The sequence below is a fragment of the Megalobrama amblycephala genome, linkage group LG1, assembly GCF_018812025.1.
Source record: "Megalobrama amblycephala isolate DHTTF-2021 linkage group LG1, ASM1881202v1, whole genome shotgun sequence".
NCBI classification, from domain to species: Eukaryota; Metazoa; Chordata; class Actinopteri; order Cypriniformes; family Xenocyprididae; genus Megalobrama; species Megalobrama amblycephala.
Window position 1 is genome coordinate 43,317,292 of NC_063044.1, and position 17,785 is coordinate 43,335,076.

General features: G+C 37.5%; 1 protein-coding gene across 1 annotated transcript; it reads left to right on the forward strand.

Annotated features, from left to right (window-relative positions):
• The first annotated feature begins 2,936 nt into the window (after positions 1-2,936).
• LOC125270530 (tripartite motif-containing protein 16-like) lies at positions 2,937-14,350 on the forward strand. The gene is made up of 6 exons (XM_048194222.1): positions 2,937-3,527; positions 5,077-5,172; positions 5,277-5,510; positions 10,438-10,588; positions 13,102-13,161; positions 13,758-14,350. Exons 1-6 carry the CDS (start codon positions 2,937-2,939, stop codon positions 14,303-14,305), a joined length of 1,680 nt encoding a protein of 559 aa, XP_048050179.1. The 3' UTR covers positions 14,306-14,350.
• The last annotated feature ends 3,435 nt before the right edge of the window (positions 14,351-17,785 follow it).

The following is a 17,785-nucleotide window of genomic DNA, read 5'->3' on the forward strand; positions in this document are numbered from 1 at the left end:
ATTACATAACTGCTTACATTCTTACTTATTCAGAAACATTTTGCTTAGTTTTGTATCGCCAAGAACATAGAAGATAAAATAATGCACAATCGGAAAAAAATACAAGACATGTAGTATACTATGTATACTATAAAATATAATTTAAAAGTAAAGCACATGTTTGAATTAATGAACTTAGTTTCAATGAACTTTGTAACTTTGATTTACTGTAGATCAAATGACTTTACGGGAAGCAGAAATTGTAAGACTCCACGCCTCTATATTTAAAGATCAGCAACGATTGGAAAAGCTGCAGATACTTTCAGATTGATCGACAGATCTTTTGTCCTTTATTCAACTAAAGAGTAGCCACTGACTGTGGTGATGTTCTCTAGATACAGGTGAGTTCAGAGTCTGACATGCTGTGGTGTTAATATGACTCTTTATTAAGGGTTTATTAGTGTTTTAGTCTTATTCTGAATGTCTTAGTTCATTTCTGATTTTCTGACTCTACCAACCAAAAGTAAACAGAAAAACTGGCTATTAAAATATAGAATGTAAATACACTAAATGTTTCCTTTGACAGAATTACACTTTAATGCAAGTTATTTTTTTGTCTCTAATTACAACTTTTAGAGCTGCTGTAAACATTTTTTAAAGAAAATCAGAAAGCACAAGCTTTTGTATCAGGTAGTTGTTGTGATCAGATGTTGTTACACAGCAGATGTTTTCTAGATTTCCAGATCCTTAGCAGACATTTTACAGATGTACCTGTGCTATCTAGATACTTTATCGATACACTACCTAGATAGTACAGGTACATCTGTAAAATGTTTGCTAAAGATCTGGAAACCTGGAAAACATCTGCTGTGTAACAACATCTGATAAACATCTTAGAAAGAGCAGTTTTACATACATTCTGAGCCACAAACATCTTACAGACATCTTCTAAATGTCTATATGACATCTGACAGATGTAAATGCAGATATCAAATAGACTTCTCAGATGTCCGTGTGCTCATCAGGGTAAATACTATAGTAGAAGATATAAATAGAAAATAGAGAAAACAGAAAAATAGAGATATCGAAATAGGACATGCGTCTGATAATCTACATGTTATTATCATTGCCATTAACAGGAAAAATGTGTAGTTAACAGACACTTTGCATATGCAAACAAAATTGCGTTTTCTTTTTACTTAAAGATAACTTGTGGCTACATGTTACATTATTTGTTATAAGAGCTGATAATAAAATAATTATTTATTTTTAATCTGAGATGCACATCGGAGTCGATAGCCATGTGCCCGTTTTTCAAATAAAACTAAATCGTCCACACATAAGATGAAGTCAAGTATCTTTCATGAAGCCCATTTTCATTTAGTATACAGATGTTACTATAATTTATGGAGGAAACAAACCAAATTCTCCTCAGATTTTCTGACGATGAAGTATACCACCATATAAAATGCCATATAATCGCCTAAATCGGATTTGTGTTAATGAAAACTGTTCAAACTTGCACGCTTCATTCGAAAAGTCTTTTATTTAATGGATGTAGCATCACGGAAGTGTAAAATGAACTAAGGTCAGTAATGATGAACAAAGATTAATTTTAACTGCCATTATAATATTCTTTATGATATGTGTCATAAAGAATGACACATCTGATCCATATTCCGAGATTACTGAGTTCTACAGGTGAGTTCGAAGTCTGATTGTGACATTTGTGAGTCACCTGTGTTTTCCCAGCTGTCATTTTATGATTATTTTGCTCTGTATTGAAAGTGAAAGTGACATGTGAAGGCCAAGTTTACTCTAAATAAAATCAACTTTACTCTAAATAAATTGCATTTTTAAATTTAATTTTAATTATTCCTATATATATATATATATATATATATATATATATATATTTTTTTTTTTTTTTTTTTTTTTTTTTTTTTACAAATTATCTATCTAATAAAGTATCTATTGCAATATTACTACCTGTTACATGTACAATCTGTTTCTGGACTTGAGTTGCCACTAGTATCTTTCCATGACTACTGATCACCCTCATTATCACCACCAGCTGTGTTCAATCACCCACCTCGTTTGTCTATGTATATAAGCCCTGTGTTTTCAGTCCAGTGTTGTCCAGTATCATTCATGTGTAGTGTGGTTGTCTCCACATTTTACCTGTCTATGGATTACCTTCGTTGTGGATTTATTAAAGAGAGTTATACTTCTATTCTCCTCGTCGTGCGCGTTTATGCTCACAACCAGCTATTGTAACATTATCGCTGTTGTTGTTCAGAGCTTAAAAATATAAAAGTCACCTCAGATCATAACCAAACTGAACAAGTTCTGATCAAACATTTCTATTTATGTTTGTTCTGCTTTAATTTAAATCCTATTAAAACCTATTACAACTAAGCAATCATGTTTCATTTCCACATCTTGGGAATACACAGCCCTGAATATATACTGTATATGTAAAGGCCTATTCAGACATCTAGTGGCTACAGTACGGTATTACAGACTATTTTTTAGTCCTTTGATAAAGTGTTTTCGTAGCTTGAAGGCAGAGTTTGCACTGTACAATCATGTTGTTTGCATTTTCTTCTTTGAAAACAAAATAGCAGCAAAATTTCCATGAATTTAAAACGTTTTTCCCCCTGGGCAGCATCGTTTCCACTAGCAGCAGTGATTCAATTCTGATTACGTAACGCCGTTACATGTATTCCGTTACTCCAAAACTCTGGCTGTGGTGCCCGGGGAGACACATATCATACCATTCAAACTCTCTAACCATTAGGCCATGACGGTTCCAAGGTTCCTTTAAGATTCGAATTTTTCAAGATTTGGCACAATTTTTATGGCGTTTTAGAGTCTCATGTTAGAAAATGTTTGGAACACTAAATAGAGCACTTATAAACAAATCAATTGTGTGCTCTGTGTGTTCATATAGTGAAATGGCAGGAGCCAGTATTTCAGTGGATCAGGATCAGTTCACTTGTCCAGCGTGTCTGGATCTACTGAAGGATCCAGTGACTATTCCCTGTGGACACAATTACTGTATGAGATGCATTACAGACATCTGGAATCAGGAGGATCAGAAGAGAATCTACAGATGTCCATTATGCAAACAGACCTTCACACCAAAACCTGTTTTAGGTAGGAATGTGGTGATTGCTGAAATGGTGGAGAAACTGAAGAAGACGAGACTCCAAGCTACTTCTCCTGCACTGAACATTTCCACTAGATCTGGAGATGTTCAGTGTGACTCCTGCACTGGAAGAAAACAGAAAGCAGTGAAGTCGTGTCTGGAGTGTCGCAGCTCTTACTGTCAAAATCACCTTGAACAGCATGAGAATCTCTTCAGTAAAAGACACAATCTGATGGACGCCACTGGACGACTGCAGGAGATGATCTGCCCTCAACATGATAAAATGCTGGAAATTTACTGCCATACTGACCAGCGGTGTATCTGTGTGCTGTGTTTGATGGAGGAACACAAAGATCATGACACTGTATCAACTGCAGCAGAACGGAAAGAAAAACAGGTACTGCTATAACAGTATAATGCAAAGCTTCTCTCATTTATTTTGTATTTTTTAGGTATGCACCGATAATTCTTTATATTTGAAAGATACATTGGCTGATAAATCTAAATCCAAATTTTGATATACTTTCAGAGCCTGATAACAAAAAAAAGATTAATAAATCTTATAAGCAACATAGTGTGGCCCAGATCCGGCCACATCTGGACCAGATGTGGGCCAGATCTGGGCCAACATTATGTTCCTGTCAGGGTAGTTAATGTGAATCTCAACATTTTCCAAGACATTTTTAAGATCGAAAGTTGGATATGTTAACATTAGTTAACGCACTGTGAACTAACATGAACACACATATTTTATTAACTAACATTAACAAAGGTTATTGCTCTCTGTTAGTTCATGCTAGTTAATGCATTAACAAATAAGATACCAAAAAAAATCACAATAAAAGTGCCAGTTATTAATAATAATGCCTCAATGTATTTGAAAAAAAAAACTTTTTTAATATTACAGTAATAGTAAACATCTTTAATATTAAGCTACTTTTTCAAATTAAATCATTACTGTTTGAGCTGCATGTGCTGAAGCTAAGGCTGAATGAACACCCGTAAACTGAAGCGCTTCGCTAGAAGGTTAGTTAACTGTTGCTGAATCATTGCAACTAAACCCAAAGAATTTACAACATTTTATTACAATAGTACATACAATTATAATGTTATGTATGCAATCCCAATCATAGTTATTATTGTTTTGCATTGCTGTTTGAGTGTGTGAGATTCATACACTGTAGGTGTATGAAAAGGTATGGTGCTGTCACTGGGGCTGTATACAAAGACAAAAAGGTACTAATATGTACCTTTAAGGTACAAATATGCACTTTTAAAGTACTAATATGTACCTTTAAGGTACTAATATGCACCATTTAGGGGTAAGTAAGGTACAGAGATGTACCTTTTCACTTTTGTACCTTAGGGTACAGCCCCAGTGACAGCACCGTACCTTTTTTTCTGACAGTGTATGCTGATTCTTGAAATCTGTGTGTTTCTAAATGGAGTTGTTCAAAGTGTTTTGTTTGTTTTTTTTTTGTTTTTTTTTTTATATCAGAACAACTTTAAAAAATCATTATGATTATATTGAAAATGCCAGATCTTAAGTTGTAGAATCACAGGGCTGCAGTAATCAGTAATGTAAATCTGCCGCAGAGATTAGGCTTTAAATGAGATCAGTGATTCATCACATGATGATTGTCAAAACATAACCAACAACACATTATTTCTTGTCTTGTATGGCTGTTATAACTCAGTTACAGCAACCAGACAAAATCTAATGTTAAAAAGTCAAGAGTCAAGAGCCCAACTACAACAAACACTGATCACCATAATGGTGACTAACATTTGACTCTTTCTTTAAAAATTCACAATATAGATGATTTTATTGTTTTTTGACCAAAAGCAGCCTTGATAAGCATAAGACACTTTTTCAAAAACATTTAAAAGTCTTATGGACAAAAAAAAAAAAAAAAAACTTTAGTGTTGACTTTTGTTTTCTGCAGAGACATTTGGAGGAGAAACAGAGAAAATTCCAGCAGAGAATCCAGCAGAGAGAGAAAGATCTTCAGCAGCTGAGAGAGGCTGTGGCTTCTCATAAGGTGAGTTTGGAGAAGAAGTTTGAGTCTCAGTTTGGACTTTCCTCCAGTGCTGGAGCTCTTCTAGTCCTACTGAAGTCACTGTGTGATTGTGATGTGTGTAACAGAGCTCTGCACAGACCGCAGTGGAGGACAGTGAGAGGATCTTCACTGAGCTCATCCGCTCCATTGAGAGACGTCGCTCTGAGGTGATTCAGCTGATCAGAGATCAGGAACGAGCTGCAGTGAGTCGAGCAGAAGGACTCTTGGAGCAAATAGAGCAGGAGATCAATGATCTGAGGAAGAGAGACACTGAGATGAAGCAGCTTTTAGAGATAGATGATCATTTTCATTTCCTTCAGGTAACACAGATCCTCTCAAACATTGAGGTTTTAACCAGCTTCTGCAATTACAGAGAGTTTTTGTTTTTGTCTTTGCATTTGTAGAGTTTGCCATCTGTCTCTGGATTAACAGGCTTAGCTCTCAATTCTCATCTGTCTCTTGATGCTATAGTGAAAACTATGTTTCAGCTCAGAGACAAATTGCACCAGTTCTCCAGAGAGACTATAGAAAACATATCTGGAAGAGGTAAATACAAATTTATTCTCAGAAATGAGTTCAGCACTATTCATTAAATATATATTAATTAATTAAATTAAACTGCAGATGTATTTTGGTTTCTGTAGTGAAAACCATCCAGGTCATTGGCACTCCTGAATATCAGACCAGAAAGGAGTTTATACGATGTGAGTTACTAAAAAAACACACACACACACACACACTATATATATATATATATATATATATATATATAGTATATATACAGTGGGTACGGAAAGTATTCAGACCCCCTTAATTTTTTCACTCTTTGTTATATTGCAGCCATTTGCTAAAATCATTTAAGTTCATTTTTCCCTCATTAATGTACACACAGCACCCCATATTGACAGAAAAACACAGAATTGTTGACATTTTTGCAGATTTATTAAAAAAGGAAAACTGAAATATCACATATTCCTAAGTATTCAGACTCTTTGCTCAGTATTTAGTAGAAGCACCCTTTTGATCTAATACAGCAATGAGTCTTTTTGGGAAAGATGCAACAAGTTTTTCACACCTGGATTTGGGGATCCTCTGCCATTCCTCCTTGCAGATCCTCTCCAGGTTGGATGGCAAACGTTGGTGGACAGCCATTTTTAGGTCTCTCCAGAGATGCTCAATTGGGTTTAAGTCAGGGCTCTGGCTGGGCCATTCATGAACAGTCACGGAGTTGTTGTGAAGCCACTCCTTTGTTATTTTAGCTGTGTGCTTAGGGTCATTGTCTTGTTGGAAGGTAAACCTTCGGCCCAGTCTGAGGTCCTGAGCACTCTGGAGAAGGTTTTCGTCCAGGATATCCCATTTCGTCCAGATCCCATCTTTCCCTCGATTGCAACCAGTCGTCCTGTCCCTGCAGCTGAAAAACACCCCCACAGCATGATGCTGCCACCACCATGCTTCACTGTTGGGACTGTATTAGACAGGTGATGAGCAGTGCCTGGTTTTCTCCACACATACCGCTTAGAATTAAGGCCAAAAAGTTCTATCTTGGTCTCATCAGACCAGAGAATCTTATTTCTCACCATCTTAGCAAACTCCATGCGGGCTTTCATGTGTCTTGCACTGAGGAGAGGCTTCCATCGGGCCACTCTGCCATAAAGCCCCGACTGGTGTAGGGCTGCAGTGATGGTTGACTTTCTACAACTTTCTCCCATCTCCCGACTGCATCTCTGGAGCTCAGCCACAGTGATCTTTGGGTTCTTCTTTACCTCTCTCACCAAGGCTCTTCTCCCCAGATAGCTCAGTTTGGCTGGACGGCCAGCTCTAGGAAGGGTTCTGGTCATCCCAAACGTCTTTCATTTAAGGATTATGGAGGCCAATGTGCTCTTAGGAACCTTAAGTGCAGCAGAAATTTTTTGTAACCTTGGCCAGATCTGTGCCTTGCCACAATTCTGTCTCTGAGCTCTTCAGGCAGTTCCTTTGACCTCATGATTCTCATTTGCTCTGACATGCACTGTGAGCTGTAAGGTCTTATATAGACAGGTGTGTGGCTTTCCTAATCAAGTCCAATCAGTATAATCAAACACAGCTGGACTCAAATGAAGGTGTAGAACCATCTCAAGGATGATCAGAAGAAATGGACAGCACCTGAGTTAAATATATGAGTGTCATAGCAAAGGGTCTGAATACTTAGGACCATGTGATATTTCAGTTTTTCTTTTTTAATAAATCTGCAAAAATGTCAACAATTCTGTGTTTTTCTGTCAATATGGGGTGCTGTGTGTACATTAATGAGGAAAAAAATGAACTTAAATGATTTTAGCAAATGGGTGCAATATAACAAAGAGTGAAAAATTTAAGGGGGTCTGAATACTTTCTGTACCCACAGTATATATATATATATATATATATATATATATATATATATATATATATATATATATATATATATATATATATATATTTAATACATGCAGTTTTATAGTGGTTAATGTGTTATATTAATGATGAAAGGTCATTATTGACTATGTGTTTATCTCCATCAGATTCCCGTCTGTTTACTCTGGACCCAAACTCAGCGAATAATTGGCTCCATCTGTCTGAGGGAAACACAGTGATCACTGTCGCTGACACAGCCAGATCATCCAGATTATCCTGATCATCCAGCCAGATTTGATCATTGGTGGCAGGCGTTGTGTAGAGAGAGTGTGACTGGACGCTGTTACTGGGAGGTGGAGTGGAGTGGAGATGGGAGATTAGGAGCAGCTATAGCAGTTGCATATAAGACCATCAGGAGGAAGGGAGAGAGTAATGAGATTTTAGCTGGATGTAACAATCAGTCCTGGAGATTGTACTGCACTCCCACTTTCTGCTCATTCACACACAATAACATTGAGACCGTCCTTCCTGTAGTCAATGTCTCCAGTAGAATAGGAGTGTATGTGGATCACAGTGGAGGGATTTTGTCCTTCTACAGCGTCTCAGACACAATGAGCCTCATCCACAGAGTCCAGACCACATTCACTCAGCCGCTCTATGCTGCGTTCGGATTTAATAGAAACTCAACAGTGAAACTGTGTCGTCTAACCAAGTAAATTATATTTTCTAATTAAAAAAAAAAAAAACTACTGAATGTGTAATAATCACAAGTTTATTACAGTTTCACATTAAATTAGTATAATGGCTGTAAAATCTGAGAATGAATGATAATGAAACTGATAAGATTGTATGTAATTGTAATTGATGTTGGATTTCTGTATTTAGTGATAAATTTGGTCTGATCTTAATTCAACTTACAGTTGCAGACAAACACAATCTGACTTAACACTTAAAAACAAAATACTTTATGCACAAATATATGTACTTTTCACATTTGTATTAATACAGTGAGTATCCTAATCATTCACAGTGCATGATGGAGAAAGTAAGGGTATTTTCAAAGGGTTCACAAACATATTCATGCCTCTGTATATCAAAAGCATTGTCTTCTGCATTTCCATAATATACACAATTCACACTGTCAAAAATAAAATATGCATATGTGATTAATATTACATCTAATGTGGTATTATAGGTCAGGCTCCTCATCTTCATATATATTTTCTGTGGATTTTCCTGCTTTATGTGATTTTCATGACTGCTCACATTCTTATTGACATGGGCAGGTCCAGCTCAGAGACAACATTCTGCTCAGTTCTCTTTTGGTGCCCGCAGCTGTATGGCTGTGCAAACTATGAGTGATATGAGTGATTTAAGCAGTAACTTTCAAAAATTCAGCTACTGCTATGCTGAGTCGTGTGAATAAGCGGACATCCATCTAGCACATGTTCACACTGAAATGGTTTCTGTGACCGCCCATGCAGTTGTTCAGTTATTTTCCTATGTGAACATAGGCAAGATGGGTGTCTTTGACCATTTGGTTGCTTTTTGCCGTTTTCAGGGTTAAAAGCATTTTAATGTGTCTACAGATGCCTTCATTCTGGTCAGGTGTATCATTTTGGCCTGAAGAGTCTTACATAAGTAGCCTATGTACTAGTTCCATGAATGCGAAATATTCAAGAAAATCAAAACTAAAAACAAGAGAAACAAGAAAATCATGTAAACGCCTCCTTGATTATGTCTAAACTGGGTGTATAACTAATAACACGCATATAATGGTACATTTCACACTTTCTGTTTAACTTTACTGTGTACTTTAGATCAGGCAACTCTACGGGAAGCAGAAAGTGTCCATCAGGCCTCTTAATCACCGATCAATGCTTGGAAATGCCAGAAAAAGATGCATAGATCATCATTGGTCATAATTTAACAAAATATAATTGAACCAAAAAACAAAAAAACAAAAAAAAACAACAACAACAACTAAACACTCACAGAAATCAATTCGCAGAATGATTTTCTCCAGAGACAGGTGAGTTCAGAGTCCAACTGAGTAACTGTTAGTTCACAGCTGAGATTTTTGGCTGCATTGTGCAGTTTATTGACAGTTTATACAAGTTTTACTGCCATTTTTATGACTTTTTAGATTATCATTCTGAATGTTTGCTTTAGTTGTGTTAGTTTCAGTTTTGCTTAGTTTAACAAGCGGAAGTAAACAGAAAAATGTTTTATTATTGACCTGTCCAACAGTGCCATCTAGCGTAGAAGGCAAAAAACAGTATCACAACAGAACACAAGCGCCTTCTGTAAACAGGAGATGGTCCTCACTGCAGAACATGAGATCCAGGAGGCGAGGTTGGATCCAGATCCAACTCCTCCCACTTTACATATGAGAAGCATCTCGCTGCTGCCTAAGGTGGACATCCAACCCGGCCCACATCCAAGTGTGACGTCAGAAGCCAGGCCAATGCCACCCTGCAACCAATTCTTAAGATTTTATTGGTCATGTCAATCACAGTACTGATTGCCTACACCAAACATTGATTCCTAAACCTACTCGTCTCCACCCCTCAGATCTGGATCCAACCTCGCCACCTGGATCTTGTGTACTGCAGTGAGGAGCTACTGGTAAACATCGTTGTGCCTGCCAGGGATCGACACGGCTGTTGTAACATTGTGTGAGTAGTTTTCTCTGACCTCAGTTAAAGACATCTCCAACATCTCAACTAACAGGATCAACTAACACTGAGCTGAAGCAGCTTTCACACACACAGGATCATGTTCGTTTCCTCCAGGTAACACAGATCTTCTCAAACACTGAGGACTTTAACAAGCTTCTGGAATTACAGGGAGTTTGTGTTTTTGTGTGTGTAGAGTTTGTCGTCTTTCTCTCTCTCTGGATCCACAGACGGCTTCACTGTCAGTTCTCATCTGTCTTTTGATGAAGTAGTGAAATCTGTCTCTCAACTCAGAGACAAACTGCTGCAGTTCTGCAGCGAGGAGACAGAAAAGATATCTGGAAGAGGTAAATACTCATTTATTCTCATAAACGAGTTCAGCACCAATTATTACATTTTAGTGTTGTCAATCAATCCAAAATAAATAAATAAATAAATAAATAATGAATCACAAATGTTTCTGTAATTAATCACAAATAATTGCAACATTAAACCCATTTTAATAAATGTCAAATACTACAGAAACTAAATAAACTCAAATGTAAAATAACCCTGCACAGTCTTCACTATATAAATTAAATATAGATTAATCCTTATTAAAGATACAAAAGTTATTCAGTCAAAAGCAGTAATTGATTTTCTCTTTTTCTTTTTCTCTTTGGGCCTGTTTACACCGGGTGACTCAATGCGTTGTCTCTGATCAGATATAGCTATGATTTGTCAAAATTGTTCCATTTACACTTGGCCACATAAATGTGTCTCCGCAAAACAAATAAATTTGATCTTCAATTCCAGCACTATATGTAAATTCAACAAAGTTTACATCAGTGAAAGCAACGGATGTTTCCCTATAGTTCATTTGTCTGTCAGTGTTCTACAGTAGCTGCTCTTGTTCCATGTTTCCTGGTTTCCCTGTGTTTGTTACATTTTTTTTTTTTTTAATAAACCTTGATTTGCAATTGGACCCCCCTCATCTCACCTTCTCATGCCTCAGTGTTACAGATCGACCAACCAAAATATGGATCCAGCAATTAGGTTGATTTCGCTTTGTCAAGGTGAACACTCCTTCAAAGACTACACCAAAGACACTAGGCATTGCTTATCTAACTGACCTACCCGATTTTGATCTCATTGATTTCTTCTGCCATGGACTAAACACGCTGATCTGTGATGGTCCTCAAGGATCACTGAGTGAGTTCCTGGACTACGCCCTTCAGTTATGTGGTTCCCCCCTTCACTGAGGGGAAGATAGAGGAGGATCCTTCCCCCTAAACACATTTATGTGTCTCAAGCTCTGGCAGAGCTTTGTACACCAGGGATCTCAGCGCTTCCAAGTCTGGTGATCTCAAATATGGTGCTCTCAGCATTTCCAAGTCCGGTGGTCCCAAGTCTTTTGGTCTCAGCTCTTCCACGTCCAGTGGTCTGGAGTCCATTGGTCTCAGCTCTTCCAAGTCCAGGGATCCCTGAGTCAGTGTTCTCAGTGCTGCCAAGTCCTGGGGTCCCAAGTCTGGGTGTCCCAAGTTCTGCCTGTGATGGCAACTGCCATATTGTGTGTTTGGGCCACACACTTCTCTACAGCTCCTCCCGAGGCAGCAGCGTCAGCTCCAGCTCCTCCCGAGCCGGTGGCATCCACTAGTGAACCCTCTGACTGTCCTGTCACAGCCAAGACGGCAGTCTCTGAACCCTCTGCCTGCCCTGTCATGGCCACAAAGGCCATCTCCAAACTCTCTGCCTGCCATGTCTCAGCCATGGGTGCTGCCTCTGAACCCTCTGCCTGCTCTGACACGACCATGGAAGTCATCCCTGAACTCTCTGTCTCTGTCCTGCTCGGTGGTGGTGGTTTCCAGCTCAACCTGTTCCACTGTGATCTCCAGCTCCACCATGGCCTTCAGCTCCACCAGCACCACCATGGTTCCATGCCTGGCCATGGACTCCAGCTCTGTGGTGGCTCCACAACGTGGTGGTCTCTAGCCCCACCTGCTTTGCCGTAGTGGTCTACAGGCCCATCCGCTCTGCCGTGGTGGTCTCCATCTCCGCCTGCTCTGCTTTGGTGGTCTACCGCTCTGCCCTGGCCACCTGCTCTGCCTGCTCCACCATGGTCTCCTTCTCTGCCAGCTCCACCCTGGTCACCTGCCCTGTCAGCTTCGCCTTGGTCTCTAGACCCATTACCACAACACCACCTTTGTTCCACCATCCTTCTGGAATCTTGTTTCTATGTGTGGAGCGTCTGGAATCCGGTACTTAAGGGGGAACTCTGTTACGATTCCTGTCTTCTTTTCTTTGTGTTTTATTTTGTTTTATGCCTTACTTTCTTGTGTTAGTTTTGATGTCCCCTTGTAGTTCTTTTGTTCATTGGTTCCCCTTGATTGTAGGTGTGTCTTGTTACCCATATGTACCCCTGTGTTTCCCTTGTTCATTTGTCAGTGGATGTTCCACGATAGCTGCTCTTGTTTCGTGTTTCCTGGTTGACTCTTGTTCCTTGTTTCCTGGTTTTCCTGTGTTTGTTACTTTGTTTAGAATCAGAATGTTCTAAATTGGAATGTTCTGGGTACCAAATTGAGTTCTCTTTTGTGTCTTATCACAATTGAATGGTTTAAAAGCACTGGCTGATCATATAATAGGCCTACATGTGGACCACTCGCCTGCTCTCTCTGGCTTCGCAGAGCTTGTGATCATATACTGTAACTCTAGCCAAAGAATGCCAGGAATGGAAAAAAATTGATGCTGCTTTTTACAGAAAATTTTAATAGTAGAAATTAATGTGTTATTTTTGACAGCCCTAATAAATATATAAAATGTTGTATGTTTAACTGCCTCTGAATGTCAGAATTAAACAGCAAATGTGTTTTGTTGTCCATAGTGAAAACCATCCAGGTCATTCTGGCTCCTGAATATCAGACCAAAGAGGAGTTTCTACAGTGTGAGTAACTACGAAAACACACACAATTCTAAAATCCAGTCTAGCGGAAGAGTTTGATTTCAAATAAGTTAAAATCTGTACAATGGTGCACTTGATGAATTCATTACACAAAAGTTATTGCAAAATACATTGTCAACCAAATAAAAACACATTTTCAATCATGATTTTGGACTTTTTAAATTATTTTAATTACTTAAAATGCAATTTATAATTTTCATTTTTATATAATGTATATAATAATATATATGAAATGAAATTTAGGGTTTTACATTTTACATTAACTGTATTTCATGCTTTTAACACAAATGGTCATTTTAACATGAATAACTGTATTTAAAGCATTTAGGGGAAATAAATTACAGTAACATATTATTAGGTTAGTAAGAGGTAAAATGTTATTTAACACAGATTTTTTACAGCCATAAAATAAATTATTTTTGATTGGTTGAATGGATTGAAGTTTCAAGGATGATTCTAACCTTTTTTTTTCTTTTCTTTTTTAAAAAGGCCAAATTTATCATTATAAAACAATAATAGACCCACTATATTGATTATGGAAGGTCATGAAAGATTGATTATGTATTTACTTCCCTCAGATTCTCATCTGCTGACTCTGGATCCAAACTCAGTGAATAACAGTCTCCGTCCCTCTGAGGGAAACACAGTGATCACTGTTGATGATACAAATCACTGCTATCCTGATCATCCAGACAGATTTGATTGTTGGGGACAGTCAATGTGTAGAGAGAGTGTAACTGGATGCTGTTACTGGGAGGTGGAGTGGAGTGGAGATGGGAGATCAGGAGTGGGTATATCAGTGACATATAAGAGCATCAGCAGGAAGGGAAATAGTAATGAGAATGTATCCGGGTGTAACGATCAGTCCTGGAAATTGTTCTGCTCTCCAGACTATTGCTCATTCTGGCACAATAACATTGAGACTAAACTCCCTGTAGTGTCCAGCAGTACAATAGGAGTGTATGTGGATCACAGCGCAGGGATTTTGTCCTTCTACAGCGTCTCAGACACAATGACCCTCATCCACAGAGTCCAGACCACATTCACTCAGCCGCTCTATGCCATGTTTGGATTTGATAGACACTCAACAGTGAAACTGTGTCGTCTAACTTGTAAATTGTACTGATTATTTTGTCATATCAAATTTTGAATCAGTATGAGTAAGATTTCATGGGTCTTTATATAAATAAATAAAAAAACTTCTACACAGTGAATGTGTAATAAAATAAAGGTAACACTTTTTAGGGTCTTTTAACTAGTTGCTTATTAGCATGCAGACTACTAGAATATTGTCTGTTTATTAGTACTTATTAAGCACATATGAATGCCTTATTCTGCAAGACCTTATTCTACATTCTTGATCCTATCCAATACCTAAACTTAACAACTACCTTACTAGCTATTATTAAGCAGTAATTTAGGAGTTTATAGTTGACTTTTCCCTCAATTAATAGTTTATATGTGTTCCCTATACTACAGTGTTACCAAAATAACATTTCTTATCAGATGAATATAATAATTAGTGTAGCATATAATGAATGTTGAGTTCGATGTATCTCTTGTTTGACTGTCAACAAATCTCTCAATAAGATATTTTTAATAAATACAGTGGCAAGAATTGTTTTCTTGTGAAGTTTGTGAACCCTGTGATTTCTGCATTGCTCATCAATTGTAATACCTTCAGTTCTGTTTATTCTGACCCCTTTTTTATTACATGAAAAATCAAATATACAGGTGCTGGTCATATAATTAGAATATTGTGAAAAAGTTCAAAGTTTTTTTATTGTAAATTATTTAAAAAAAATGAAACCTTCATATATTCTAGATTCCCTACATGTAAAGTAAAACATTTCAAAAGGTTTTTTTTTTTTTTTTTTTTTTTCAAATTTGTTGATTAGAGCGTACAGTTCATGAAAGTCCAAAATCCAGTATCTCAAAATATTAGAATATTTACATTTGAGTTTCATTAAATGACCATCCCTACAGTATAAATTCCGGGTATCTCTTGTTCTTTGAAACCACACTAATGGGGAAGACTGCTGACTTGGCAATGGTCCAGGAGACAATCATTGACACCCTCCACAAAGAGAATAAGTCACAGAAGGTCATTACTGAATAGGGTGGCTGTTTACAGAGTGATGTATCAAATCATATTAAATGCAAAGTTGACTGGAAGGAAGAAATTGGGTAGGCAAAGGTGCACAAGCAACAGGGATGACCGCAAGCTTGAGAATACTGTCAAGTAAAGCCGATTCAGACACTTGGGAGAGCTTCACAATGAGTAGAATGAAGCCGGAGTCAGCGCATCAAGAGTCACCACACTCAGACATCTTCAGGAAAAGGACTACCAAGCCACTTCTGAAACAGAAACAACGTCAGAAGCATCTTACCTGGGCTAAGGAGAAAAGAACTGGACAGTGAACAGTGGTCGAAAGTCCTCTTTTCAGATAAAAGTAAATTTTGCATTTCATGTTGAAATCATGGTCCCAGAGTCTGAAGGAAGACTGGAGAGGCACAGAATCCAAGCTGCTTGAAGTCTAGTGTGAAGTTTCTGGAGTCAGTAATGATTTGGGGGGCCGTGACGTCTGCTGGTGTTGGTCTATTGTGTTTTATCAAGTGCAAAGTCAATGCAGCCATCTTCCAGGAGATTTTGGAGCACTTTATGCTTCCATCTGCTGACAAGCTTTATGGAGATGCTGATTTCCTTTTCCAGCAGGACTTTAGCACCTGCCCACAGTGCAAAAACCACTTCCAAGTGGTTTGCTGACCATGATATTACTGTGTTTTATTGGCCAGCCAACATGCCTGACCCCTGAATCTATGGGATATTTTCAAGAGAAAGATGAGAAGCAATCGATCCAACAATATACAGATGATCTGAAGGCTCAATAGTGCCTCAGCAGTGCCACAGACTGATCACTTCCATGCCACACTTCACTAATGCTGTAATTTGTGCTAGGAGCAAGTCATTTGCTGTAATATGTGCTGCCGACCAAGTATTGAGTGCACAAATGAACATACTTTAAAGAACTTTTCTGTTTTGCAAATCCATTTTTTGACTGATCTTAGGAAATATTCTAATATTTTGAGATACTGGATTTTGGACTTTCATGCGCTGTACGCTCTAATCAACAAATTTGAAAAAAAAACAACAAAAAACAAAAAACAAAAAAAAACTTTCGAAATGTTTTACTTTACATGTAGGGAATCTAGAATATATGAAAGTTTCATTTTTAAAAATAATTTACAATAAAAAATGATATTCTAATTATATGACCAGCACCTGTATGTGATTCATATTACATTTAATGTGGTAAATGAGGTATCAGCAAGTTAAAATAAAAGCTCAGATCAGGTGACTACGAGAGGCAGAAAGTTTCTGACTTCACAGCCTCTTCACTCGATTATACGTCTCTTACTTTAGCTCTCTTCTCACCGATCAGAAGCGCCTGGAAACACCACAAACACCTTCAGATCGATGGACGGATCGTTTGTCCTTATTCAAAGAGTCAAACAACAACAACAAAAAAATTGGATAAACTCTCGCAGAAACGGCTCTGATTGTGGTGATTTTCTGCAGATACAGGTGAGTTCAGAGTACACTGGGCTTTAATGTGACTGCGTTTTGCTCTTTATTGAGAGTTTGCTCAAGTTTTTATGAGTTTTAGGGTCTCTTTCTGTTTTAGTTAATTTCGGTTTTAATGAATCGAACAAACCGAAAGTTAACAGAAAAATTGACCATCTCATCTGACATACTGAATCAGGACAACGCGTAGGCTACTTCCACTTTGGTATTCATTTATTAACAGAAAAGTTCAACCCCTTTTATTAAATGTATAAAACGCTCTCGATATTTAGACAATAACTTTTTGGTAATTGAACTTTTGTTGTCCATAGTGAAAACTGTCAAGGTCATTCTGGCTCCTGAATATCAGACTAGAGAGGAGTTTCTACAATGTGAGTTATTCTGAAAACACACACAAGTCTAAAATCCAGTCTAGTGGGAGAGTTTGACTGTTTTAAAGGGATAGTTCACCTAAAAATGAAAATTATATCCCTTTAATGCATTAATGAAAATAATCATAAACGAATTTTATTATTAATAAGTTGCATCATTGTGTAGTGACACATTAGTGATGGCATTTTAAAAAACACATATAGCCACTGAGACTTATTTTTTCAGTACATACATTTTATATAACAACAAGCAAGTTGACATTAAGCTTTGGGTTGAAATAGATTGCGGTTTCATTGACCAAGTTTAGATGCACTCTCATTATTTGCTTATAATCACATTGATGGCTCAACCGGACTGAAAATTTTCTGGTTCAGTTTTACCTTTTGACCAAATTTTGTGAATGTACACTAATGTATAAATCAGAGTGCAAAGTATAGAGTTCATATAAACAGAACTTTCAGAATGTGGATTGGATTCATTCAGATTGAAGTTTGCATGTAAAAAATAAACAGTTGTGCATTTATCTTCATTAGATTTCCACCTGTTGACTCTGGATCCAAACTCAGTGAATAATTGGCTTCGTCTGTCTGATGGAAACACAGCGATTGGTTTCGCTGACACAGATCAGCATTATCCTGATCATCCAGA